At 40.0% G+C, this 27,252-nt stretch overlaps 1 protein-coding gene across 1 annotated transcript in view; it reads left to right on the top strand.

Moving 5' to 3' along the window:
* CSMD1 (CUB and Sushi multiple domains 1) overlaps window positions 1–27,252 on the top strand; it is a 1,149,005-nt gene that overhangs the window by 887,675 nt on the left and 234,078 nt on the right. Inside the window, exon 22 of the mRNA XM_065681530.1 lies at window positions 15,572–15,741. Within this exon, the coding sequence (XP_065537602.1) occupies window positions 15,572–15,741 (170 nt within the window). The remainder of the gene's footprint in view (window positions 1–15,571; window positions 15,742–27,252) is intronic.

A 27,252-nucleotide genomic window follows, 5' to 3' on the forward strand; every position in this document is an offset into this window, starting at 1 on the left:
CACCATTGCTTCTCCTTTCAAGAATTATTTTCCAAGTGAGGCAGAATCAGAGCTTGGGAGATCTGTTTATCCTAATATCATTACCCTGACATTTTTAGTCCAATACTTTCAATCCCATGAGGCCTGCACTATAACCATTTTCACTGGCCTATTCATGCTGTGAAGGTAGATGGTCTTCCCCTGAACTTCAAAGATCTTTATTCAAGTACTTTGAGTGTGGCTGGTGCTCAGAACAAGACAGCATCCCTTCTTCTTCAGTAAGGACTCTCCTTTTCCCAGCAAAAAGACACCGCCAAGTCTATCTGCAAAATCAGGTAAACATTCATAACCAGGTGTCCTTGGAAATCTTTTTCCCCATGTCAACCCTTCACCCTTTTGTCTTTTTAATTAGAATTATTTTAATTCTTATCTCAGCCCCGTACCTAAAGTGGTTATGCAGTGTTATTCCAGGCCATCACAGTTTTGAAGGCTCTACCTAGAGCTTCCCTTTGGGTCATCACTCCTTTTCTAAATGTGTGCTCCAGTAGGATCTCTCCCTCCTGTCAAGAAAGCTATTTGTGCCTACAGCTGTCTACTTGCTAGTATTTTATGAGAAGAGTTTTACTGTTAGCAGTTAAAAAGTGTGGAGAAGATCCAGGCCCCTTGGCTTGACTCCCCTTGCACTGTTTAAAGAACAGACATGATCATTACACAAGGTGATGTCAAATTCCCCCATCTTGGAAGATTAATTTTTTTTTTTTTTTTTTATCTTAATGCTGTGCTGCTCCTATGGAAGGAGTTGCTGTGTGGTGAACACGTTGTTTACATTGACATCATGTGGCTTTTCTGGAAGACCCGTTCCCTACACCTTTTTTTATCTACTATAGAAATTCTAGGGTTGCCAGTCTCCTCACAGAGAATTTTCCGTTCCTGAATTGTTTAAAAGAAAGGTAGTGGAGTCATTCGTAAAGAAACCTCATTTACTGTAAAAGTTTCCTCAAAAGCACTTAAGTACCAGTGATGACTTCCCTGTCCAATGTGCTAGTAGCTGGTATCTGCAGATAAGGCAGTGCAGTCTCCTTTCACACAAGCATACTGTTTCCTACTTTTCTGGACACAGCGACTGCATTTGGAAGAGCTGTCCTGCAGTCTTTACTTAACTGCTGACACTCCAGCATGTATCCTACAGTAAGGCATTTCTGCAGCTTCTGCAGTCTTCTGAAGGAAAAAAATCCTATCTGGCTACCTTTATGTAACTGTTTAAGAAATGTTGTCTAAATGTACATTCACAGCAGCCTCTTTTACTCCTCTCCTCAAAATTTCTTGTAACTGAGAGGAATGCAAGATTAAGGGGAACTGAGAGAGTAATACTCTGCTACTTAACTGTTTTGTGTGATGCACAAAATTAATGGAGGTAGGAGCCCATTTCCATAGATTATGTCAATGTAAAAATACCCTCCTAGCGATCCTGGCACAAGGCTACTTCAAAAATAAACATGCACATTTCTTGAAGAAGAAATGTCACTAAAATAACCCATGTCTTGAGGTTTGAGAGTACTAATATAGGCATGTGTTTTTTTACTGTTCTGTTAACAACCTTACTTGTCACCTGTAAGGTTGTTAACATTACCATCTGGCACATTACTGTAATTGGCACATTTGTCTGTGTGTTGTAGGTTTAACTTCCCAAATTTACTTCTGAATAATTTAATTGTAATTTAAAATTACTGGTTTTCTGTTTGTTGCTTTGCTTGTGTGGGGGAAAAACCAAGCTACTGAAGTACAGAGAAGCTTCTCATGATTATCCTTTGTCTAGTTGAGTTTTGAAAACAGAAAACAATTTCTTTCCCTGTCATTCATTGACATCTCATCCTGTGTTATTATTCATTGTTTTGTTAATTATCACTTCAATTACTATTCCTCTTTTCCCCAGAAAAAAAAACTTTTTTTTTTCCCTAAAAACATGCATTTGATTACTAATTGTGGTTATGATGGATTACTGTCACTACTTCCACATGTATGATTTATTCCATTTTATCATAGAATCATAGAATGGTTAGGGTTGGAAAGGACCTTAAGATCATCTTGTTCCACCTCCCCCGCCATTGGCAGGGATGCCTCACCCTAGACCATGTTTTCCAAGGCACTGTCCAACCTGGCCTTGAACACTGCCAGGGATGGAGCTTTTACTTGCCTTTACAAAGTTGCAAACGCATATATATATTTATACTTACTTCATAGCTCTGTGAACAGAATTGCCTGAGCGTACATACATACTCTTCCCAGTTTTCCTTCCAGCAATAGCTCTTTTTCCTCTACCTATAATTCTATTTAGAATTTCATTTATATTCGCAGTTGGCTACTTTTTCCTGACAACAAGGTCCAGTTTTTAGTGGGTTGGTCCCCCAAGATTGCAGATCCAAGAGTAAAGCTCATAGGCAGTCATGGAGTTCAACACATCCCCAGAACTGTGTGAATCTCAGACAGTAAGTGAATACTGGAGTCCAGAAATGAGGTGGAACAAGACTGTAGCCTGTGGAAGTCCCTGATTCTGAGGCTAATGTCTGCCTAAAGGAGGCAGTCACATTCCTGTTTCTGCTGCTATCTTGTCACTAGCCTTTTAAACAGGAATCACACTATTTGTCTGGGAAATCTATTAGTAAGGCAGATTTCCTGGGTCTCATCTAGCAAACCAGGACTATGCTTTTAATCATACTTTTCTTATCTTGAATTTTGCTTAAAGTCCAACTAGTCAGGAGCTTACTATCACTATGTGGGGTTGTGTTACTGTTCAAAAAGGAATTGAAAGACTCATAGGTTAAGAGAAGAAGCATTCCTATAAGTGATTTATTTTTTAAAATGGAATGTAACAATTCAGTGAACAAATGCAACGAACATTAGAAATAGATGAGTCCAGAAGATGCTCCCTCTCAGTGCCTTACTCCAGAGGTTTCACTGTCACAGTGCAGAATGCTGTTCCTGGCCTTATGAATTTTATTTTACCATCTGCATACTGGCATGGCTTTTTTACAGAATCATGGAATCATTTCGGTTGGGAAAGACCTTTAAGATCATGGAGTCCAACCGCAACTGCCAACTCCAACACTGACCCATGTCCCTAAGTGCCACATCTACACATCTTTTATACACTTCCAGGGATGCTGACTCAACCACTTCCCTGGGCAGCAGGTTTTAAAGGCAGCTGTCAGTACTGAGAGAAATTAAATGCTGCTCTGCTTAATTTATTTTATTTTTTTTTTACACCAGTGACAAGTATCTTCTCAGGCTTGGCAGGTAGTAGGTTATGTGGAAAAAAAGAGAAATGTGATATGAAACAAGATACACATTTCCACAGGTGCGTGGCTTATAAGTAGAGGCTGAAAGAGAGGAGAGAGTTTAGATTGCAGGGTTGAACACACACATCTGATGTACACCTAAATCATCTCCTGCATAGTTTTTGATAGGTGACTTTATCACTTGCAGTGATCCCCCAAAAGGTGAGGATTGAGCCTGTCACTTTTGGCATTCCTTTATAGTGGACTATGATATGCTGATGAAATTCTGAAAGAAGGGAGACATTTCATTCTTTCCTTTGTACTTGGCAAGAATGTGCTGTTCATTGATTACTGAAGGCAATGGGTAGAAACCTTAGCAGAGATGCCTTCTGAGTTGCAAGGTACAGTGCCCAAATGTAGGTACCTTCTCTTTTCAAAAAAGCATTTCAGAAATTGGTAGTTCACCCATTTGGATTTGTTAATCTGAGAGGCGTACAATGAAGGCTCTGATAGATAAGGCTCTGCTATAAGAAAAGTTTAGGTACCAAAAAAAAAAAAAATTATTCCATCATATTCAGACTGTAAAATTAATTGCAAAATAGAAGGAGTATTACGATTATAAGACAAAATAAAAGTGAATATTTGGTCATATATACTAATAATTTTCTTTTAACTCCTTACCATGTTGGCTAATGGGAATGGCCTTTACCTAGTCTGTCTACTCAGCATTATGGCTGAAGAGCTACTCATTATTAGAGACGGTACACGGACAGTGGGATTGAGTGCGCCCTCGGCAAGTTTGCTGATGACATCAAGCTGTGTGGCTCGGTTGATATGCTGGAGGGAAGGGATGCCATCCAGAGGGACCTTGACACGCTTGTGAGGTGGGCTGATGCCAACCTTATGAAGTTCAACCACGACAAGTGCAAGGTCCTACACCTGGGTCGGAGCAATCCCAGGCACAGCTACAGACAGGGCAAAGAAGAGATTCAGAGCAGCCCTGCAGAGAAGGACTTGAGGGTGCTGGTTGATGAGAAAATGAACATGAGGCGGCTTCAGTGTGCGCTCGCAGCCCAGAAAGCCAACCATATCCTGGGCTGCATCAAAAGGAGCGTGACCAGCAGGTCGAAGGAGGTGATCCTGCCCCTCTACTCTGCTCTTGTGAGACCTCACCTGGAGTATTGTGTGCAGTTCTGGTGTCCTCAACATAAAAAGGACATAGAACTGCTGGAACAAGTCCAGAGGAGGGGCGCGAGGATGATCAGGGGACTGGAGCACCTCCCATATGAAGACAGGCTGAGGAAGTTGGGGCTGTTCAGCCTGGAGAAGAGAAGGCTGCGTGGGGACCTAATAGCAGCCTTCCAGTACCTGAAGGGGGCCTATAGGGATGCTGGGGAGGCACTCTTTGTCAGGGACTGTAGTGACAGGACAAGGGGTAACGGGTTAAAACTTAAACAGGGGAAGTTTAGATTGGATATAAGGAGGAAATTCTTTCCTGTGAGGGTGGTGAGACACTGGAATCGGTTGCCCAAGGAGGTTGTGAGTGCTCCATCCGTGGTGGTATTCAAGGCCAGGTTGGATGAAGCCTTGTGTGGGATGGTTTAGTGTGAGGAGTTCCTGCCCATGGCAGGGGGTTTGGAACTAGATGATCTTGTGGTCCTTTCCAACCCTAACTATTCTATGATTCTAGGATTCTATGGTTATTTTCCTCTATTCGCAAGGACATGTAACAGAGCACTTTGACTGTCTCTTACAGGTTTTAGGCATTCAGACATCACATGATATTTGTAAGGAAAGTTTGAACTAGTTCTTCATCTCTCCTTTCTGAGATTGTCTTAACTTAGATTTTAATTCAGTTACTTGATTTGCACTCTGCTGCTGTCTACTTGTCTGGCCTTTCCCTGCTTTACTCTGTCCTTAAGAAACTGTGATAAATTTTACCCAGGATTTATCATGAAAATACTTTTTTTACATTATGAAGTGTATACTATATTCATTTCAAACTAGCATCTCATGATAAGTATTGCATAGAGTTCAAACATTAATACAGTAGACTTGGGTTTGAGTGCTGTTTTTATTTTTTATTTTTTATTTGGTTTGGGGTTTAACCTGAGTTATGTTCCTGTCCTCCATTAATCATTTCAACTGTATGGAGTGTTCCTAAAGCAAGCTGTGAAAAACTTGAAGGGTAAAGCTGAGAAGAAACAGGGACTTACTGTTTTCATTTCATATTTAAGTGGTGTTGCCGCTTTATTAAATTTTATATGGCACTTGATTTTTAATAGTGCATTAGTACAGTATTTGAGTAAAATCTTCACTGAGGCATTTTTTCACTGGTATTCACATTAATATCACATCAATTTATCATTCATTTGTTATAAGAAATACTACATGAATAATTAATGATAGGGTGCTATAATAAATTGCTGACACTCTTTAATAAGCTGTTACTTTTAAGTAGTTTAGTTAGTATTCATTGCAAAATCATCAATTATAATTAATATACTTTGTCATGTTGTAGCATCGAGTTAATTTCCATCGAGACTGAAACATAAGTTGGAACCTTGTTAGCCTGAGTAGTACTGGAGATTTCTATGTGACCCTTGAGGTCTGACATTCATTGTTTTCTTTAAATTTTCTGTAGCATAAAATTTGAATTTGAGTTCACCTTTGAGAAGTCAAACTAAGTCTGAAAATTGCTATTCATTTTTAGCTAGTGTTTAGGCAGAGAGAGTTCTCACTTAAGAGCTGCTCATCAGCAAGAAATCTTATATAATATCAGTGATTGAATCTCTGAATCTTCAGACAGTTGTAAGGATGTGCATGTATCCAGATTCCACTGTATTTCAGAACTCTAAATGCTCTCACATTTAACTTGTTAGATATTTAGGTTGTTTTCTATTTCATACAATGTATTTAATAATGTTATTTAAAAGATTTTTAACAATTTTTTATTTCTTTAATATATAACATTGCATTTTTATAAATACCAGTGAAGGTTTGGGGTTTTTTTCCCCCTCATTTTTGTGTCAACGTTGGCATTCTGGAAGATCTGTTTGAGTTACTGTTTGAGCCTTAATGTATATGAATCCTCAAAATATGATGCAATATAGTAAATTACAGGTTTGAGCTGTCTCTATTTCAAAATTGAAACTTTAATATTCGCGAATCACTAAAGCAAATTTCAGCTGATTAATAGTGAGCACTCTGACTATTTTCAAAATAGAGTGATTTGTATGAAATCTTAGCTACCTCATTGTGCAACCTGGCATGAAATTTAAATTGCCTATAGTCAGAAGGAATAATGATTGTCTCTGGTCACCCTTTTCATAGAATCATAGAATAGTTAGGGTTGGAAAGTACCACAAGATCATCTAGTTCCAAACCCCCTGCCATGGGCAGGGACACCTCACACTAAACTATGTCACCCAAGGCTCTGCCCAACATGGCCTTGAACAGAACCAGGGATGGAGCATTCACAGCTTCCCTGGGCAACTCATTCCACTGCCTCACCACCCTAACAGGAAAGAATTTCTTCCTTATATCCAATCTAAACTTCTCCTGTTTAAATTTGAACCCATTACCCCTTGCCCTATCACTACAGTCCTAATGAAGAGTCCCTCCCCAGGATCCCTATAGGCCCCCTTCAGGTACTGGAAGGCTGCTATTAGGTCTCCAAGCAGCCTTCTCTTCTCTAGGCTGAACAGCCCCATACTTCATACGGGAGGTGCTCCAGCCCACTGATCACCCTCATGGCCCTCCTCTGGACTTGTTCCAACAGTTCCACGTCCTTTTCATGTTGAGGACACCAGAACTGCATACAATACTCCATGTGAGGTCTCACAAGAGCAGAGTAGAGGGCCAGGATCACCTCCCTTGACCCGCTGGTCACGCTCCTTTTGATGCAGCCCAGGATACGGTTGGCATTCTGGGCTGCGAGCGCACAGTGAAGCCAGCTCATGTTAGGTTTCTCATCGACCAACGCCCCCAAGTCCTTCTCCACAGGGCTGCTCTGAATCTCTTCTCTGCCCAACCTGTAGCTGTGCCGGGGATTGCTCTGACCCAGGTGTAGGACCTTGCACTGGGCTTGGTTGAACTGGGCATTGGCCCACTGGACAAGCATGTTGAGGTCACTCTGGATGGAATACATTTGCAGGATGTGAATGCTAAATATTTTTTCTTCATTAGATAAATAATGTAGGGATGTTATCGTCATGGCTTATTGATAGGTGATACTAGAAAAAATACACAAAAATCTCAATTAAAAAAAAAAAGGACAAAAGATGCCCTCACCTTGGATTCTGCTATTAATCCCCTTGGGGCTAATTAAAATCATAGGATTTGTTTTGAGAGTCTGAGTAGTGTATTATATCAGTGGCATATGGATCGAAAACTAATTAAGCAAACCTTGTGAAAGGCTTTACCTGCTGTTTATTCCTTCCTTTCCTACTCCTTTATTGTTTGCAGTGCAATGGTACAGAAAAATATGTAATAAAAGGATTGTTTTCAGAAAAGCATTTCAGTAAGGTTCATAGTGAGGTATTCTAACCTCACCACCATCATACAGGAGATGCTTAAAGAATGCTGAGGGAGGCTTACATATGCATCCTTTAGTAGTGCAGTCCATAGCTGATGACTTACTTGAAATCTGTTTTAGAGAAGTAAACAAGGAATGGAACAAAGAGAAGGAGAAAGAGAAAAAAAGTGAAAGCCACTCTTCAGGCACTAGCTGGGAGGAGGAAGGAGAGTCCCTAGACAAATACCTCTCCAATAAAGGTAGTGGAAACGATGATGATAGTAATGACAAGAAAGCAAAAAATATGCCTGCTTTCTCCATAGAACAGATGTATTTTTCAGTCAGACCTTATCAAGCTCCTCTTATATAACTTATGATAACATTAGCACTGAATGGAGCATGAGTGCTGCAGACTATATAGTAGTTCAGGTTTGTGCATATATTTTTGTGTAATATTTCTTGTGTATTAGCATTATTATCTGCTCATTATCTACTAGGCTCTATTTCAGTATGAAGTTACAGGCTAAAAGCCACCAGATTGGAGTGATGTTGATCTCAGTGTAGAGTTACAGGCTAAAAGCTACAAGGCAAAAGAGTGAGAAGTGGGGTGAGAAAAGTATGATTAAAAAAAAAACAAACAATGGCAGTCACTTTTTAGGAGAAACCCAACGTTAACAGTGGTTCTGAATTCAGCAGTGCCAGGTGAGAACAAGAGCACTTGTACCAAAGTCAAGGCAGCCTGGCAGTATGTAGGTGAAAGCTTACAGGCTCACAAGTGAAGGGCTGCAGAATTGGAGGTGAAGGACTAACATTACGAAGATTAAGGCACTGTGTCACAGAGATGCTGTGGAAACACTGTGTGCACCTCTGCTTGATACAGAATTCCCGTTGAAAGGAAGCTTCATCTCCTTACACTGTATTTGACACTGTACATGAAGCTGTGCTTGAGTCCAGCCATGTATTGTGTCTGCCCTGCAGAAGTGCAGAAGTCAGATGCTCAGCTTTTAGAGACCCCTCAGTCAGTGACTGTGGAGAAACTCTTCTTTTTTTTTTTCTTTTTTTTTTTTATGTGAAGTCAGAGCATGGTTCAGCTTTATCCATGATCCCCTTTACTCTTGTTTTAACATTGCATGACCATCTCACAGAGTGACAATATTGTCCAGCAGAAACATAAAGAATTATTGTCTGTCTGAGCTCAGATTGTTCTATTTTATGAACTGCTGCACAATTTTGTAAATGCAAAAGTTGCTCTGCATTCAGTAGAGTGTTTGTGCCAGAGAAGCCTTTAAACTGACAATTGTACTACTTTTATTTGATCTCTGTACTGGAGATCTGCTTAGAATCCTGTCAAACCTTTTAGCAAGATGTATGGAAGAAAAATAATAAAGCAGACTTTTCCATTTAACAAAGCTATTGTTACATTCCACATGAACTGTATTTCAAAGCATTTCAAGAATCCCTAGGTTTTGTTTGGTTTATAGAGTTTGTGTTCAAATTCAGGAAGTGTTTGATGATCCACCCTCTGTAGTTTCCTTTTATCCAATTTCAAGTGAGACAATAAAAGAAGAAAAAAAAAGTTACTTATGTAAATAGAATTTAAGGGACTTTATTAAGCAAAAGAACAAAGAAATGGGGTCAAGTAGCTGTTCCACACAGATTGCTCTCACTGCAAGGGCATAAGAGAACAGTTTGATAAGGTAACTTTTTCCAATCTGCAGCATCTGCAGCAAGGTTGTAACAGACACTCAGAAACTGTAGTGGAAATCAAGCATATAGTTCCTCTTCCAAAACCTTTTACAAGTGGACATAGGTGGCATACGCTCAGTAAGAGTATACCTTTTGAATTCTAAGTTGGATACCTTTAATTTTAGAATAAATAAATAAAATTTAAAAGCATGCAAGATTCAAAAGTTGTAATAGAGAATTTGATTCATCTGCTTTTATGTGCTTTTTAACCTTTTGAAACAGAGAGCCAGCACCATATAGATTTTTTTCCCTCTAGAAGAAGATGAGTTTAAGGGACCGTGTCTTTTGGATGCAGTAGTTTGGCAGACTTCCATAGCTTGGCAGATTTGAGAAATGAAGAATCTGAATTGGAACCATATAAGCAGCTGACATTTAAAGAAGAAAATTTGTTCAGTATGTGCTAGTTTAAGCTATTTAACAAACCATTTAGATGTGATAATAGTAACTTTTTTAAGCCCTAACAGCCAAACTGTGTAGAAAGAGTTTGAGAGCTTAGATTTTAGAGAATTTATTCTTTGTTTAGAAACAAAAGCACAAACATCTATAGCACTATGAGAATATCTTTATTTAAATTAGCTACATTAAATTAGTATACATTACAATTCAGTTACAACACAGTTTTGCTGCATACGAAAGGGTATATTCGTAATGAAGTAATTAAGGTCATTATCCATTGCTCTTCATTCTTACCTAAGGATGCACAGCTATTTATTGAGGACAGCACAGAGTCATCCCCTATTTTTAAAATACAGATGCTCAAAATCTAATGTTTTATAATGGAAATAAAAACGCATACCTGAGTTTCTTTTCATGTTTGAACAATTGTTTTGTAATTCTTCAAATTAGGGAACTAGATTAGCCAGGATGACATGTGTTTAGTGCTATTGCATTGTTTAGAATCTAATTCTTTTACAGTCTCAATAAACTTTCATATTTAAATTATCCTCACTTTTTATTTATAGTCCAATTTCAATCAGATCCTTTTAATATGAAAATATCCTCTTAATTTTATGTATCTTTTCAGAACACAGTAGGTACTATTTCATGTTGTTTCAGCAAAAGTGTGCAAGAGTCAAAATGATTGTGTACAAGTTCCATTAATACCCCTATTCCCTTCCTAGAAGAAAGAGAAGTCTCTCTTATCCTTGAGAACAGAAGCTTTTTTGACATTTCTTATGACATCTTATGAATGATCATTTTGCTTTCATAAAATAGAATTTGCTTCTAGTTTTCTTTATTTATTTGTCTATTTTCACTCAAGCCAGACTTCTGTATATATTCTCTTTTGAAAAATTGCTTGGATTATCTGTATTTTGTGCTTTGACACTAAACAATATCTAAAATACTTGAGAAAATTGAAATAATTTTATGATAAAATGACAACTGTATCTTTTACATTGAATTTAAAAAGTGAATTTAGGTGCCAGTGACCATATAGATAATAAAAAACCTGGTAACTGAATTAATTTCTTTTGTATCTTGAAAAATCAGACTACTACAGAAAAAAAGTAAAGATAGGAAAGCAAAATAAAGAAGGGATCTGGATTCCATCATAATACAAACTTCGGTACTACATCTTTTTATAGCAATTTTTAGGTATTATATCATAAGCAGATTTTAAGTTCTTAAATTGTACTTACATTAATACTATAGTCTAAGCACATCACATAATCTGACAAAGAACATTATGAAATATATCCCTTTTCTTTAAAGGCTATATCTGGAGGAGATAGTCCTGAAAATACTGTTAACATGAAACATATTCAGTGGTTATTTTATAGTATGCTTGTTCATTTAAATTCACACTGATTTTTCCAAGGCAAGGTTGTGGATCAAAGTATGGAAACAGAATATCAACTGTAATTACTTTAAGATCAGTAAAGATTATTTTGCATCGCAAATTCTGTAGCTGTCAATGTTTGCACAATTTGAAGACTTATTAATAGTGATACAGTTTATTTTTATCAGAGGAAGGGTGCATGTGAATTATATTTAATAAATGAGAATACAAGCAGATAAGATTATTTTTTTTCTGATGTAGGGGGGCATGAGAAATGTTATATCTTTCATCTGTCTGGGCTGGGGAGGCAGATCATTCTCCCAAGATGAGGGCAGGTCTCTTGAACTCAGAAGGAATCTGGAAAGCTTTGAAGTACAGCAGTGTCATGAAAGAGTAAAAGAAAGTCCACTGTAGCCAAGAACTAAAGAGCTTTTTCGGTGTCATATGATAAAGATCTGTCTGCTTAACCTGAGGTACTGAGTAGTTACTCATAGAGGACGTGCGCTAGATGAGGAAGGTTGCATGACCTTTCAAGAGTGATTGGCAGGTGTTTATTTTTCAGTTACCATAGGCAGATGGAGCCATATAACTTCTTTACACAAAACTTGATCAGTCAAAACTTTCATCAAAATTTAAGATATGGACTCATTTCCTTTGTTTCTGCAAAATAATTTTAAATTATATCTGATGCAGATATAATCTTGCAGAATGATCTTGCCAATGTGGCTAACAGCTGTTATTTCATTTTACATAAAGAATTAAAGATTAACTGGAGGCAATAAAAGTGGAAGTGAGCATGAATATATTTTTCCAGTCTAGTACTTGGTAACAGTAATTCACATGGTAACAGTGAATGATGATTTGGGGGTTATTTCAGAATTTTATTTCCCAACAGTTTAATGTACGAACTTCCTTGAGGAAGTATTCCTTGTTTAATGCCCAACTCATTATGCTAAAGAGGTTAGCCAACATTTGCTCACTTTGTGACTAACTGGTTTTTAATCCCTTTATGTGCAGAAGAAGTCACAGGAGATTCATGTTGAAATCCCCAGAGGCAAAATGAACTGAATTTAAGTGTTACACATTCTGGTTGCATATGTTAATTACTGCACAAGAAAGCAGTAGCTGTATCAGCTACTGTAGATGTTTTTAAAGAAAAACATGACATTTCCTATATTGCTGAGTAAAAGATTAGGTCCTTGAAAGGGAGAGATGTCTTTGCTTAAGCTTTTCCTGCTGGTGAGACCAGACTCAGTGTTGCTGTTCATGACTGCTCTTTCGAGTTTCTAGTTCCTCACTGTGTGTACAGAGCTTGTGCAGGAATGGTTAGAAAAAAACCAAGTTGTAGTCCTTAGGTCAAAGTTCTTTGTATATCTGGACACTGATCACAAATGAAAGACTTCAAGTGCTAGAGCACCTACCTGATCTCCAAGGAGAGATCTACAAGAAAGCCTTAACCTGAACTGTGATATGTTTTGTATAATTTTCCTGTTGAGGGAGGGAAGTTGACAAAGAAAGGCTTGCTTTCCTTTGGAAACGTCTTTCTGGGGGCTCTCAGTGACTTACTGACTGACATGAGATGAGATAAGAATCTTGACTGATCAGAGGGCTTGAGCAACCCTTTGTCCTGGTAAAAAAGGGAATGACAAGGCCTGATGAAACTGCATATCTGTCAGATATTTGAGAGTAGGTAGTATGTGCTGGTAACAGAATACGGTTGTGTAGCATGGGTTGGAGGTATATGAGTGCCAAATTGAGGTCAAAGAATTTTTTGAAGCAATTAAATTTCAGTGAATAGCTAATTGCTTATAGCAGAGAACATGTCTGCTTCTTGGAGAATATGCTATAATTTAGATGAAGAGTAATACTGTAGTCAAATTGTCATGGTTTTGAACTTTGAAATATAGACTTACCAGAGCAGGAAATTTGGCCAGGTCTACATTGGCAAAAGTTCAGTGTACACGTATTACTGCATATGTCTTAGTGGTTTATAATCAGTCACTGAAACAAAGTGTAGAATTGATCCATAATATTTCCTTCTTTTCTTCTCCAGGATTTTACTTCTATATTTTCTAGTTCTTTAAAGGAGGTAGATAGTAAGATACCAATGCAGCCAAAGGGAACATACATATTTTTGCATGGATCTTGAGCAAACGCTTGCAGAATGCTTGTGTAGAGTTCTGGTGTCATAAACACAAGAAAGAAGATGTATGTATGGGTCTAAACATGTGTGGCATTAATATTGGCATTGCTTTGAATTATATTATATAAATTAAATTATTTCCACCTTCTTCTTAAAAATCAAAGAAAAAATAGCTGCATATGAACAATCCTTTACCAAAGAAGTATCAAACTAAAAATCTAGTTAATTTGTCTGCTACTGTTCATTGAAACATACAGAAAATTTAAAGTGACTTTAAACATGTTAGAAATAACTGGTGTATTCCATACTCCCCCACAAAAGAAGAGTTCAGCTATCTGAAGTTTTGTGGCAGGGGTTGTTATTCCCCAGCACTCTTCTGCCTGTTAAACACAGTGCAGCTCAGGGCCTAAGTAAGCTAAGGAAGGGGAGAACGTGAAGTTCTGTTTTAAAATAGCAAATGAATTCCAACTTAGGTGCTGAATCAAAGATTCTGAGCTAGCTTATTGGTGATTTCCTTCTCTACTTGGACTAAGGAGATCCACAGTGTAGAGTAGAAATAAGGCCGTAAGACTGTGACTATCTTATCCCCCTGCCCCCATCTTCCCTCTTTCATCTTCCCCTCTCTCCTTTCCCTTTTCCCTCCATCTCTCCCTGCCTCCTTCTCTTTCATCCTCCCTTTTTTCTTCATATTTATTATAAGGAGGAAGTCTAAATTACAGAAAAATTCACTGGTTTTAGACTTTCCAAAAGCAAGAAGCACGTAAATTTGATGGTGTCTGTGAAGGCCTTGGAAATGTAAATACAAAATATTAAGATTGTTGATTTGTAAATGTAAAACATACATTTCTCCCTGAATATGTTCAAATTAATTACTTTCTCATATATTTTTCTGGTCTATCTTTACAGTATACTTTCAAAATAATTCTTTAGATAAACAGTTTTTAAACTATATTCAATTTTATATAACATTGTAAGCACACTTCCAATAACATAGAAAAAATAACAGATTTTTTTTCAAACCTATCACATCTTTGGTAAAATATTTCTGTTTATTTACAATTATATATTAATTTGACATTATTTTAACTGTTATAACAGGCTTTTACCATACTCTGAATGAGGTCTGAATAATGTTTATGTCAAAATCTGTATTTAGCACGATATATTTTATCTTCAGAGAGAACAAGGAGATATAATATCAATCTCATCCACCTTAAAAAGAAGTAGATTAATATAGTATGTTACTGTAGGGTTTTATAAGGTGCTTTCAGGCCATTTTTGAGCATTTTGAATATTTGTTTGAACAGTGCACCAATATTACTTTCTATCTTTTTGGATGTTTTAAGTGCTGAAATTTCTATTGCATATTTGGAATAATTTTATTAGTCTTCATTCAGAACTCAAACTGAGCCCATGGGCTGGAAATGTACCACTCTTCCTACACACTTTATTCTCTTCTTCACTGGGCAGAAATGACAAAAATGCCTACTGAAAGTGTCAGTAAGTTCTTACCACAGATGGTTGTGAAAAAGACTCACCTACTCTTTACCCAGAAAAGAGGGGAGCTTTCTGCTTGGCCCTGGCTGATGTCAATAAATGTTGGTTGTTTTTTGGTTTGGGGTTTTTTTGGTGGTTTGGTTTGTTTTGTTTTTGTTTTGTTTTGTTCCTGGTGGAGAAAAACATGTTTGAAAGATCTTGAATTACTGCCAGATTCTTTTGTCTCAGCATTTTCTAATACTTATTTATAAGGCTGAATAGCAAAGTAAAATCACTGTTACATTTACTTGAAATGTTTCCACAATAAGTATATTTCAGCAAAACATAAAATTTTCATGGAGTCTGGCTTACTTGCATTATAGGTTAGTCAAGAGGACCACAGGATAACTGTGAGGTAAAGGGAATTACGTAAAAGCACCGATGTGCACCTAATAAATGTACCCAGTCAAATGCAGGAAATAGCAACTTTAGTAGGGTTTCTGGGAGTTGGTCTGGTAGATGAAATCCAGTAGAAATCTACATTTGCTAGATAGCCTGTTAGAGGTCTTACGGAGTCTAAAAATTATTGCAAATAACCTATATTTTCTTGAACTGGATAATTCACTTTTTTTTTTTAAATGTGTCTGTTTCTTTAGCTGAATGTGGAGCAACTGTCTCTGGAAATGAAGGAACATTGCTGTCTCCTAATTTCCCATCTAATTATGACAACAACCATGAATGTATCTATAAAATCGAAACAGAGGCTGGAAAAGGGATCCATCTTAGAGCCAGGAGCTTTCAGCTGCATGAGGGAGATATTGTTAAGGTAAAAAGAAAGTAATTTCACTTTCTACCATGCTAAATATTCACATTGCATGAACAACTCTGCCTTTAGCACCAATTATTTGTATTTTATTTCTTATTTATTTCACTTCCTCACGCAAAACGAATAAATTCTATGGGGATAGCCTCACTTTCTTTATACTAGGTTCAATTAGTTATACTAGAGTCAAAGAAAGTATAGGTGACATTAAGAGTTCAGTCACACTTATAGAATTATTAGGCTGTTTACAGTGGATTAAAATCTAAAAAAAAAAAATCCTAAAATGTGAACTTGGATTTTGAATACTTATGTGTCTATATTGTTTTCTCTTTGCAGCAATGTTTATGTGTAGCACAGTGATTACCTAACAAAGGACAAGTATTAATTTTGGTACATTTTTATTTTCTTTGTCTTGCACAGAACTATTCATTTGTGGGTTTGTTTTGGGTTTTTTTTTGTTTGGTTTTGGTTTGGTTTTGGTTTTTTTTTTCCAAATAAATTAATTCACTCATATGAATAGAAAAAAAAGCAAGCTAGAGTAGCATTGTAATATTGTCTAAATACAGAAAATTGCTTTAATTCTTTGTAGGTAGCTTTTGAACCATGGCCTAAATACATACAGATTTTGAACATGTACTGTGCTTTTCTACAACATGGACATAATCTGTCATTTCTTAATAATGGTTGCTGTGTTCTTGTGTGTACTGAAAATCATGACATTCATGTGGAGTGTTGAGTGTACATCAAATTACTCTTTCAAATTTATATCTCTGAATTTTCAGAGTGAATTGGTACTTCAAATCACCAAGTACTCAGAATTGAGTTAGCAATTTGCTTCCTGGGGATCTCACAGAAACCCATTTAACATGTCAGAAAATGCTGTCTATGTTTCTAACTTGATTTTACTATTTTTATTTACACTGAATGCTTCCCAGAAGGAGTTTAAAGATATTGTTATGGATCAAATTTTGGTGGCCATATTTTTATCTGTTTTACCATCTTAAGAGACTCCTTATTTAAGTATGAGAATTCAATTTGAAGTTATACATTTCCTGCAAAGTCCTGCAAAATTCAAAGGCTTTTAGAGATACAATAAAGGCAGGGGGGGTGGGGTGGAATATTGACTTTATTAATGCAGAAGTTCAGATCTTGGCTATATACAAGAGGAATTAGAGATGTGTGCACATCTATGGGAGTATGATATAATAAGCATCACAGATACATGGTGGGATGGCTCCTATGACTGGAGTGTTGGAATGGAAGGTTACAGGCTCTTTAGAAAAGACAGGCCTGGCAGATGGGGAGAGGGAGTTCCTGTTTATGTTAGGGATAGGCTGAAGAGTATGGAACTCTGTCTGGGGACGGGTGAGCAGTTTACAGAGAGTTTGTGGGTCAGGGTTAAAGGGAGAACAGCGATAGGAGACATTACCATGGGGATCTGTTACAGACCACCTGATCAAGAGGAAACTGCGGATGAAGCACTCTATAGACAGATAGGAAAAGCCTCACGCTCTCAGGCCCTTATTCTCATGGTGGACTTCAACCACTCTGAGATCTGTTGGAGGGACGGTATGGCCCGCCACAAGCAGTCCAGGAGGTTCTTCGATTGTGTGGAAGACAACTTCCTTCTGCAAGTAATAGAGGAGCCGACAAGGAGAGGTGCCATGCTTGACCTTGTGCTCACCGACGGGGAAGGGCTGGTTGGAAATGTGACACTCCAGGGCAGCCTTGGATGCAGCGATCACGAGATGGTAAAATTTGAGATCCCCAGGACAATGAGAAGAGCGTGCAGCAAGCTGTCGTTGTTTTATACAAAGTCAGCCATAAACCATACAGCCCGTCCAATCACTCCCCGCCTTCTTTCCCTCCCCCTACACCCAGAGGGATGGAGAAGAGAATCGGAAAGAATGCAACTCCTACGGGTTGAGATAAGAACAGTTTAGTAACTAAGGTATAACACAAACCACTACTGCTACCACCAATAATAATAATGATACAGGAAATAACAAGAGGAAAGAATACAACACCTCAACACCAGCCGACCAATAACTCACCCCACTACCCCAAGCCGAGCACCGACAAATACCTCATCCAACCCCGCAGTCCTAGCCCTTCTGGGGTAACTCTCAGTTACATCCTGGGCATGACGTGCTGTGGTATGGAATACCTCTTTGGCTAGTTTGGGTCAGGTGTCCTGTCTCTGCTTCCTTCTGGCTTCCCCTCCTCCCTGGCAGAGCATGAGGCTCACAAAGTCCTTGGTCAGACCAAACATTTGAGGAGCAACTAAAAACATTAGTGTTATCAGCTCTGTTCCCAGGCTGGAAGTCAAAACACAGAGCTTGCACCAGTTACTAAGAAGGAGCAAAGCGGCTACTGGTAAACCCAAGACACAAGCTCACTGCCCTGGACTTCAATAGAGCAGACTTTGGCCTCTTCAGGAGCCTGCTTAGTAAGGTTCCATGGGATATAGCCCTGGAGGGCAGCGGGGCCCAAGACTCTTGGTTGATATTCAAGGATCACCTGCTACAAGCTCAGGAGTGTTGCATCCCAACCAGAAGGAAGTGCGGCAGGAGGGCCAGGAGACCTCCTTGGATGGATAAGGAGCTGCTGAGGAAACTTTGAAGGAAAAAAGAGACTTATAAAAAGTGGAAGCAAGGACAGGTGGCCTGGGAAAAATGCAGGGATGTTGTCTGGGAAGCTAGGGGACTAGGTTAGGAAAGGTAAGGCCAAGTTAGAATCAAACTCGGCTAGGGATGTTAAGTATAACAGGAAGGGATTCTATAGGTACACTGCAAATAAAAAACAGACTAGGGACAACGTAGGCCCCCTCCAGAAGCTATCTGGAGAACTGGCTACCCTGGGTTTGGAGAAGGCTGAGGTTCTGAATGACTTCTTTGCCTCAGTCTTCACTGGCAAAGGCTCTGACTGTACCACCCAAGTCATGGAAGGTAGATGCAGGGACTGTGAGAATGAAGACCTTGGGCCCACTGTAGGAGAGGATCTGGTTTGAGACCATCTTAAGAACCTGAACGTGCACAAGTCCATGGGACCTGATGAAATCCATCCGCGGGTCCTGAAGGAGCTGGTGAATGAAGTTGCTAAGCCACTGTCCGTCATATTTGAAAAATCATGGCAGTCAGGTGAAGTTCCCGATGACTGGAAAAAGGGGAATATAACGCCCATTTTCAAGAAGGGGAAAATGGATGACCGGGGAATTACAGACCAGTCAGCCTCACCACCGTGCCTGGTAAAATCTTGGAGCACATTCCTCTGGAAGGCATGCTAAGGCACACGAAAAACAACAAGGTGCTTGGTGACAGCCAGCATGGCTTCACTAAGGGAAAATCCTGCCTGACCAATTTGGTGGCCTTCTCTGATGGTTCTACAGAACTGATGGACAAGGGTAAAGCAGTTGATGTCATCTACCTGGACTTGTGCAAAGCATTCAACACTGTCCCAAACAACATCCTTGTCTCTAAATTGCCGACACATTAGTTTGATAGGTGGATGACTCAGTGGATAAAGAACTGGCTGGATGTTCGCATGCAAAGAGTTGTGGTCAATGGCTCAGTGTCCAGCTGGAGACCAGTAACGAGTAGTGCCCCTCAGGGATCGGTGTTGGGACCGGTCTTGTTTAACATCTTCGTCGCTGACATGGACAGTGGGATTGAGTGTGCCCTCAGCAAGTCTGCCGATGACACCAAGCTGTGTGGTCTGGTTGACATGCTGGAGGGAAGGGATGCCATCCAGAGGGACCTTGACACGCATGTAAGGTGGGCTGATGCCAACCTTAGGAAGTTTAACCATGACAAGTGCAAAGTCCTACACCTGAGTCGGAGCAATCCCAGGCACAGCTACAGACTGGGCTAAGAAGAGATTCAGAGCGGCCCTGCGGAGAAGGACTTGGGGGTATTGGTCGATGAGAAAATGAACATGAGGCGGCTTCAGTGTGTGCTCGCAGCCCAGAAAGCCATCTGTATCCTGGGCTGCATCAAAAGGAGCATGAGCAGCAGATCAAAGGAGGTGATCCTGGTCCTCTACTCTGCTCTTGTGGGACCTCACCTGGAGTATTGTGTGCAGTTCTGGTATCCTCAACATGAAAAGGACATGGAACTCTTGGAACAAGTCCAGAGGAGGGCCACGAGGATGATCAGGGGACTGGAGCACCTCCCATGTGAAGATAGGCTGAGAAAGCTGGGGCTGTTCATCCTGGAGAAGAGAAGGCTGCGTGGAGACCTCCTAGCAGCCTTCCAGTATCTGAAGGGGGCCTATAGGGATGCTGCGGAGGGACTCTTCATTCGGTAGTATGGTGACAGGACAAGGGGTGATGGGTTCAAACTTAAACAGGAGAAGTTTAGATTGGATATAAGGAGGAAGGTCTTTCCTGTTAGGGTGGTGAGGCACTGGAATGGGTTGCCCAGGGAAGCTGTGAATGCTCCATCCCTGGTTCTGTTCAAGGCCAGGCTGGACAAAGCCTTGGGTAGGATGGTTTAGTGTGAGGTGTTCCTGCCCATAGCAGGAGGGTTGTAGCTAGATGATCTTGAGGTCCTTTCCAACCCTAACTATTCTATAATTCTATACCAGGGTTTTTTAGCAAATACAGACTGGATTTGACCAGGAAATAAGTAAAATGAAAAAATCCCCAACCGTATTAGAAAGTTATAGCATTTTCTCCATCTTTACTCATAAAATCATGCTTATGTTGCCACCATGTGTGAAGCACTGTAAGACCTTGGCCTATTGTTTTCCTTTTAGAGCAAAGAGAATTGAGTAGGTGGGCAAAATACGCAGTCTATATTGTCCTGTAAACCCATCTTCCATGGTCTCACAGTGCAGATCCACGAATCTATATTTACTCTGAACAGATGCAGCAGAGAAGAAAGAACTGAATTGCCCACTGAGATGGTTGAAAATAGTACACAAGTTTCCCAGAAGCTTTGCACGTATCAAGGTTGTAAATAATTTAGTAAACTACCTGAAGAAAAAAAAATAAAATTTTGAAAACCCTAAACAAATGTTCAAGAAACTCAATTATCCTTCAGAATGTTTTATGAATAACGTCAAGCATCTTTAGAGATGTTCCCTGGAGGTGTAAGAAAGATTTGCCTGAGAGTAAGCTGTTCTGAGCAATCTGTTGGATACTTTCTTCTTTCATAGATCTGTTAGCACAATACTCGTGAGGATCCAAAAGAAGCAAAGTCAAAATTGTGGTGATGTCTGTACTGCAAGAGCTTTTCTATTGTTCTGAGGCAATATAGAATAAATAAACTCTATTTGTACAATTAAGCTCTCTTCCCCCACAGCCTCTCCATTAGCTGTCTTTATAAAAATAAACTATATTTCCATTGCCATGCCAGGATGTCTTTTTACATGGAATCAACTGTTGATCTAGCCCCCAGACTTACGAGACATTGTCTGGAAGACTGCCAAAAAGAGCAAGCCAAAATCTTGACTGAAAATGTGCTGGAGGTTGAACAGATTGTACAACTGAGTGTTAATGTTTGGGGTTACTCTTTGATGTCCTAGCTTTGTTTATATTAGTGGCTAAAGTATCTCTAGTATTCAGGTTTTATAAACTTGTTCATGTAGCTTCTGATTTCTTTAGTTGATCTATTGGAGATGCAAATGGTGGACGTACCAACTAGGGGAGCAGTGCTGCTAGATTTAGTACTCGCCAACAAGGAGGGTTTGGTCGAAGTGGTGACGGTCAATGGCAGCCTTGGCTGCAGTGACCATGAGATGGTGGAGTTTAGGATCCTGTGTGGGAGGAATAGAATACCTAGCAAAGCCACAGTTCTGGATTTCCGAAGGGCCAACTTTGGCCTCTTCAGTCAACTGCTAAGGGAAGTCTCATGGGAAAGTGTACTAGGCGGTAAAGGGGCTCAAGATAGTTGGTTAGCATTCAAGGACCGCTTCTTCCAAGCTCAGGATCGGAGCGTCCCAATGAGTAGGAAGTCAAGTAAGGGATCTAGGAGACCGGCGTGGTTAAACAAGGAGCTGCTGGGCAAACTCAAGTGGAAAAGGAGAATCTATGGATTATGGAAGGAGGGGCTGGCCGCTTGGGAGGAATATAGGACAGTTGTTAGAGGATGTAGGGAGGCAATTAGGACAGCTAAGGCCTCCTTGGAACTCAATCTTGCTAGTCGGGTTAAAGACAATAGAAAGGGCTTCTTCAAATACATAGCAAATAAAACTAAAACAAGAGGCAATATAGGCCCACTGCTGAACGAAGTGGGTACCCTGGAGACAGAGGATATAAAGAAGGCAGAGGTGCTGAATGCCTTCTTTGCCTCTGTCTTTACTCCTGCAGACTCTCCCCGAGGGCCCCGGATTTCTATAGCCCCAGAAGGAGTCAGGACAAAGGAGGAGTTTGCTTTGGTAGATGAGGATTGGGTTAGGGATCAGCTATGCAAACTGGACATCTGTAAATCGATGGGTCCGGATGGAATGCACCCACGGGTGCTGAGGGAGCTGGCGGAGGTCATTGCTAGGCCACTTTCCATCATCTTTGGTAAGTCGTGGGAAATGGGCGAGGTGCCTGAGGATTGGCGGATGGCAAAGGTCACACCAATCTATAAGAAGGGCAAGAAGGAGGACCCGGGTAATTATAGACCGGTCAGCCTTACCTCCATCCCTGGAAAGATGATGGAACAACTTATTCTTGACTCCATCACTAGGCATATCAAGGATGAGGGGGTCATTAAGAACAGCCAACATGGTTTTATGAGGGGGAAGTCAGGTATGACCAACCTTATAGCCTTCTATGAGGAAGTGACTAGGTGGAGGGATGATGGTAGAGCGGTAGATGTAGTTTTTCTTGATTTCAGTAAGGCATTTGATACTGTCTCCCACAGCATCCTCATAGATAAGCTGAGGAAGTGTGGGCTTGACGATCAAGTAGTGAGGTGGATCGAGAACTGGTTGAAAGGAAGAAGGCAGAGAGTTGTGGTCAATGGCGCAGAATCTAGCTGGAGGTCTGTGACTAGTGGAGTTCCTCAGGGGTCGGTGCTGGGACCGGTGCTGTTTAATATTTTCATCAATGACCTGGATGAGGGAACTGAGTGCACCCTCAGCAAGTTTGCTGATGACACAAAACTGGGAGGAGTGGCTGACACACCAGAGGACTGTGCTGCCATTCAGCGAGACCTGGACAGGCTGGAGAGTTGGGCGGGGAGAAACTGGATGAAATTTAACAAGGGCAAGTGTAGAGTCTTGCATCTGGGGAAGAACAACCCCATGTACCAGTACAGGTTGGGGGGTGACCTGCTGGAAAGTAGTGAAGGGGAAAGGGACCTGGGGGTCCTGGTGGATAGGAGGATGACCATGAGCCAGCAATGTGCTCTTGTGGCCAAGAAGGCAAATGGCATCTTAGGGTGCATTAGAAAGGGAGTGGTTAGTAGGTCAAGAGAGGTTCTCCTCCCCCTCTACTCAGCCTTGGTGAGGCCGCATCTGGAATATTGCGTCCAGTTCTGGGCCCCTCTGTTCAAGAAGGACAGGGAATTGCTTGAAGGAGTCCAGCGCAGAGCCACAAAGATGATTAAGGGAGTGGAACATCTCCCTTATGAGGAGAGGCTGAGGGAGCTGGGTCTCTTTAGCTTGCAAAAGAGGAGACTGAGGAGTGACCTCATCAATGTTTACAAATATGTGAAGGGTAGGTGTCAGGATGATGGAGCTAGGCTTTTTTCAGTGATATCCAGTGATAGGACAAGGGGCAATGGGTGTAAACTGGAGCATAGGAAGTTCCACGTTAACATCAGGAAGAACTTCTTTACTGTAAGAGTGACAGAGCACTGGAACAGGCTGCCCAGGGGGGTTGTGGAGTCTCCTACACTGGAGATATTCAAGGCCCGCCTGGACAAGTTCCTGTGTGATGTACTGTAGGTTACCCTGCTCTTGCAGGGGGGTTGGACTAGATGATCTTTTTAGGTCCCTTCCAACCCTTGGGATTCTGTGATTCTGTGATTCTGTGATTCTAGACTGAACCAAAAGTTCTTTACAGTCTTGCCATGCAAGATGATACTAACTGCCTGCTTGCCACTAAAAAGACATTTCGTGATGATTTAATGTCTTCTCCTAAAGCAGAAGACATTCCAGCAAGCTGGCGTGGGAAGCCAGCATGAAGAATTTTAGTTTTTCAAAACAATGCCAGTTATCTTGGAAACATGAGTTACCTTCCTGAGTCGACCCAAGTGGTCCATCTAGCTTGCTATGGTGATATATGCTAATATAGCTTGGTGTGCTAGTATATGCAAATATAATCCAGTTTCCTGACCAATTCAGGGCTGACCAAAAGTTAAAGCATGTTATTAAGGGCATTGTCTAAAAGTTTCTTAAACACTGACAGGCTTGGGCCATCAACCACTTCTGTTCCATGGTTTAACCATCCTCTCAGTAAAAAAATGCTTCCTAATGTCCAGTCTAAACCTCCCTTCATGGAGCTTTGAACTATTCCCATGCATTCTATCCCTGGATACCAGGGAGAAGAGCTCAGCACCTCCCTTTCCACTTCGCTGCCTCAGGAAGCTATAAAGAAAAATGTGCCTTAGCTGTGGCTGCATGCTTAGTTTAATAATCTACTCTCTTCTTTCTCTTCTTGTTCCTGTCCTGATTTGCATGGGAAGGAGATCTGAGCATGTGAGGCAGAAATAAATTTTCATGTGTGCTGGCAAGATCTACAGTCTGAGCAGTTGGGAAATTAAAGACACTCTCCAAAGGCTTACCTTTACCCACAGCTTTGGCAGGCTGAGGACTTCTGAAGTGTGTTTTCTTACCTGTACCTGTACCTTAAATATGAGAAAATGTGTTATAAACATCAGCCTTTTATCTTGTGTCTGCACAGAAGAAAGCCTCAAGACTTGCCTTACAGGTGTCTTGCAAGGTGTGCACTAAGGCTGAAGAGTACTTATAAACCTTGTGCTGAAATGCAGGGCATTTTCCCATATGAACATCTTACTCTGTTTTTAAAGAAAATATGTGCGTATGTGATGTTGCACTTGGTACTGATGTCCAGGTTTTGTTACCAGGGGAATGCAGGGGTGCCAGACAACAGCCAGTTCCAGACACATCCAACTCAAGCACTGCAGAGCATGGCTGAGCCAACCCTGCAGGTGACGGTGCCTCTGGGGAAGTGTGTGTAAGAAAGGGCAAGAAACACTCTGCAGTAGTGTCTGAGAAAGAGGAATGAGTAAAACAAGCTTGAGAAAAAATACCTATTAAAAATGCCAAGGTTGACCCAACATGAATGTCTTAGGAAGTATACAGTATTGCTACTTACAGAATCATAGAATAGTTGAGGTAGGATTGCTAAGATTTCATGAGGATGTAATGAAAAGATCTGGGAATATATATATAGGAGGGTTCATTAACTATGTCAGCAAGCTGTACAGGAATTCTCTCTCAAGCCATCAAAGCCATATTTTAAAAGCATTTCCCTTTGGGGTGATTTTATTCCATAAATATCTCTGCAATTAAGGAAAATTGCAAAGTTTAGTTGTAAGTAATTTCTTTTCACTGTCAGAATGAGAAACTGATGTTTAGGAAAGTCTATCCAGCATTTCCTTCTCCTTCAGGTGTGTGTCTGTTTTTACATTTCCACAGCGGGTGCAGATACATTAGCACTCTTATTAGAGCATTTCATCTCATGAATAATTGCAGCACTGTCCTCTTGCTTGCATATGTTAATCCCAGCAGTAAAGCAAGCACTTTCTTTTCAGTTTCTCACAAATGTTTAGCTGAAACGGGGGTCTGTGAATGCTTAGGCTACATTTATCCTAGTGCTCCAAACAATGCTGTGATCATTCCCTGCTGCCCCTGAGGCCAGCTTCTGCCTTTGACTGCATCCATAATGTTAAACTCTTAATCTTACAAAACAAGGTGGCTCACTAAAGCTGTCTCTCAGAAACAGTCCCAGGCCTATGTGGCTCCTGCACTAATGCTTTCTCAGGAAAGATTTGTGATGGTGTTAGTGAGTCTGCATTAAATGCTTTTCAAGGGTGTACTGACAATAAAATACTGTGTAGACAATCAAGTTGTGGTGACTGGACTCCTACTCAGGCACTGTTTACATGCTTTGAAAATATAAATTATCTTTAGCTGTGTATATTCAACCAACTTTACTGTTGGCAGGCACAGGTGCAAATATTGAGACTGTGGTACATAGGGAATAGCGTACAATTTTCAAGGGTATTTCTAGCATCAGTAAGACTGGTGCATGGGGTAGGGTCAAAACTAATGCTTTCAAGGAGAATATGTGCAACTTAATGATTATAATTCATGGGCAAAGCTTTCTATAGCTATGACAAGTTTTGAGCTTTTGGAATCTGAAGTCAAATAAAGAAATAGAAACAGAATCACCATTTTGAGGAATATGGCAAAAGTGAGTACCTGGATTATCTCTTTATTTTGAAGTTTATCCTTTTTTACTCACTAACACTTCAGCTTCCCAATCTCATTGTTTTAACTGCCACTTGAAATTAATAATTTGTTAAAGTGGCTACTTGGGGGGAAATCCTTATAGTGCAATCTCCATCAATTTGTTAGAGATAAGAGGTAAACCAGAATTTCATGTCTTTCATCTATTTGGCCAAATAGACTTTAAATTACAGCAAGTGAATTATATTGCAAATTGGTTCTCCTAAATTAGTTAAATATACACACTATGTATGAGTGGTGATGTTTAGACTACTGTATTAAATGTGTTCCTTGGCTATGGAGACAGACACACGTGACTGAATACAGTGGTTGCACACAAACTGCCTGTTGGGAATGGCCCTTGGCCTCTGCTAATTACCAAACCATGACCAAGAATTGTTAGGGAAAATACCTTTTTTTTTTGTTTTTCCTGGGGTTGGATCAAACAAATTATCAGGATACGCATGGGGGTTCAGTGCTTGTATTTGTGCACTAACACTGTTTCAATTACTGGAGTACACATGTACCTCCTTATATCTGTAATGTTAGAAACAGCTGGTCAGATGTCACCAGTTAAAAATTATCGCAGCTTTTTTTTACAGCTGCTTTCACGTGATCCCTCTTATCTCATTTTTATTTCATAAAACAATGTTTTCATTTGTGTCTGGATTCATCTTGATTTAACTTGATGATCCTCAGGTAGGAAGACTATCTGTACCAGTCAGTGAGGTAGAACAGTGCTGGAACAGGATGTCTAAGGGATAATTGTAGTAATTAGCTGTGTTTGCTTTTTCTTTGTTCTTTAAAGATGAATAAAAATAATTTAATTGTAGCGATTATTATTAATGACAAAAATAGAACACCCCATTCAAAGTAATCTCTCAAACCAAGTAAAATATATCTGTGCTTTTCACATAGTATGTGTGATCAGAATGTCATTAGAAAATAAATCTTGTGGTAACCAAATGCTTATTTATTTTGTACAATAGATTTCCAGCTCTGATAAAAAGTGTAGTCAGTCTGTGAAAGTGATCTATAGTTCTGTCCCAGGACAATGGTAGCAGCTTGGAAGCAGTTTTTCAGATGCTGTTAGCATGGCTTAAA

This window comes from Lathamus discolor, chromosome 5, assembly GCF_037157495.1.
Source record: "Lathamus discolor isolate bLatDis1 chromosome 5, bLatDis1.hap1, whole genome shotgun sequence".
Lineage (NCBI taxonomy): Eukaryota > Metazoa > Chordata > Aves > Psittaciformes > Psittacidae > Lathamus > Lathamus discolor.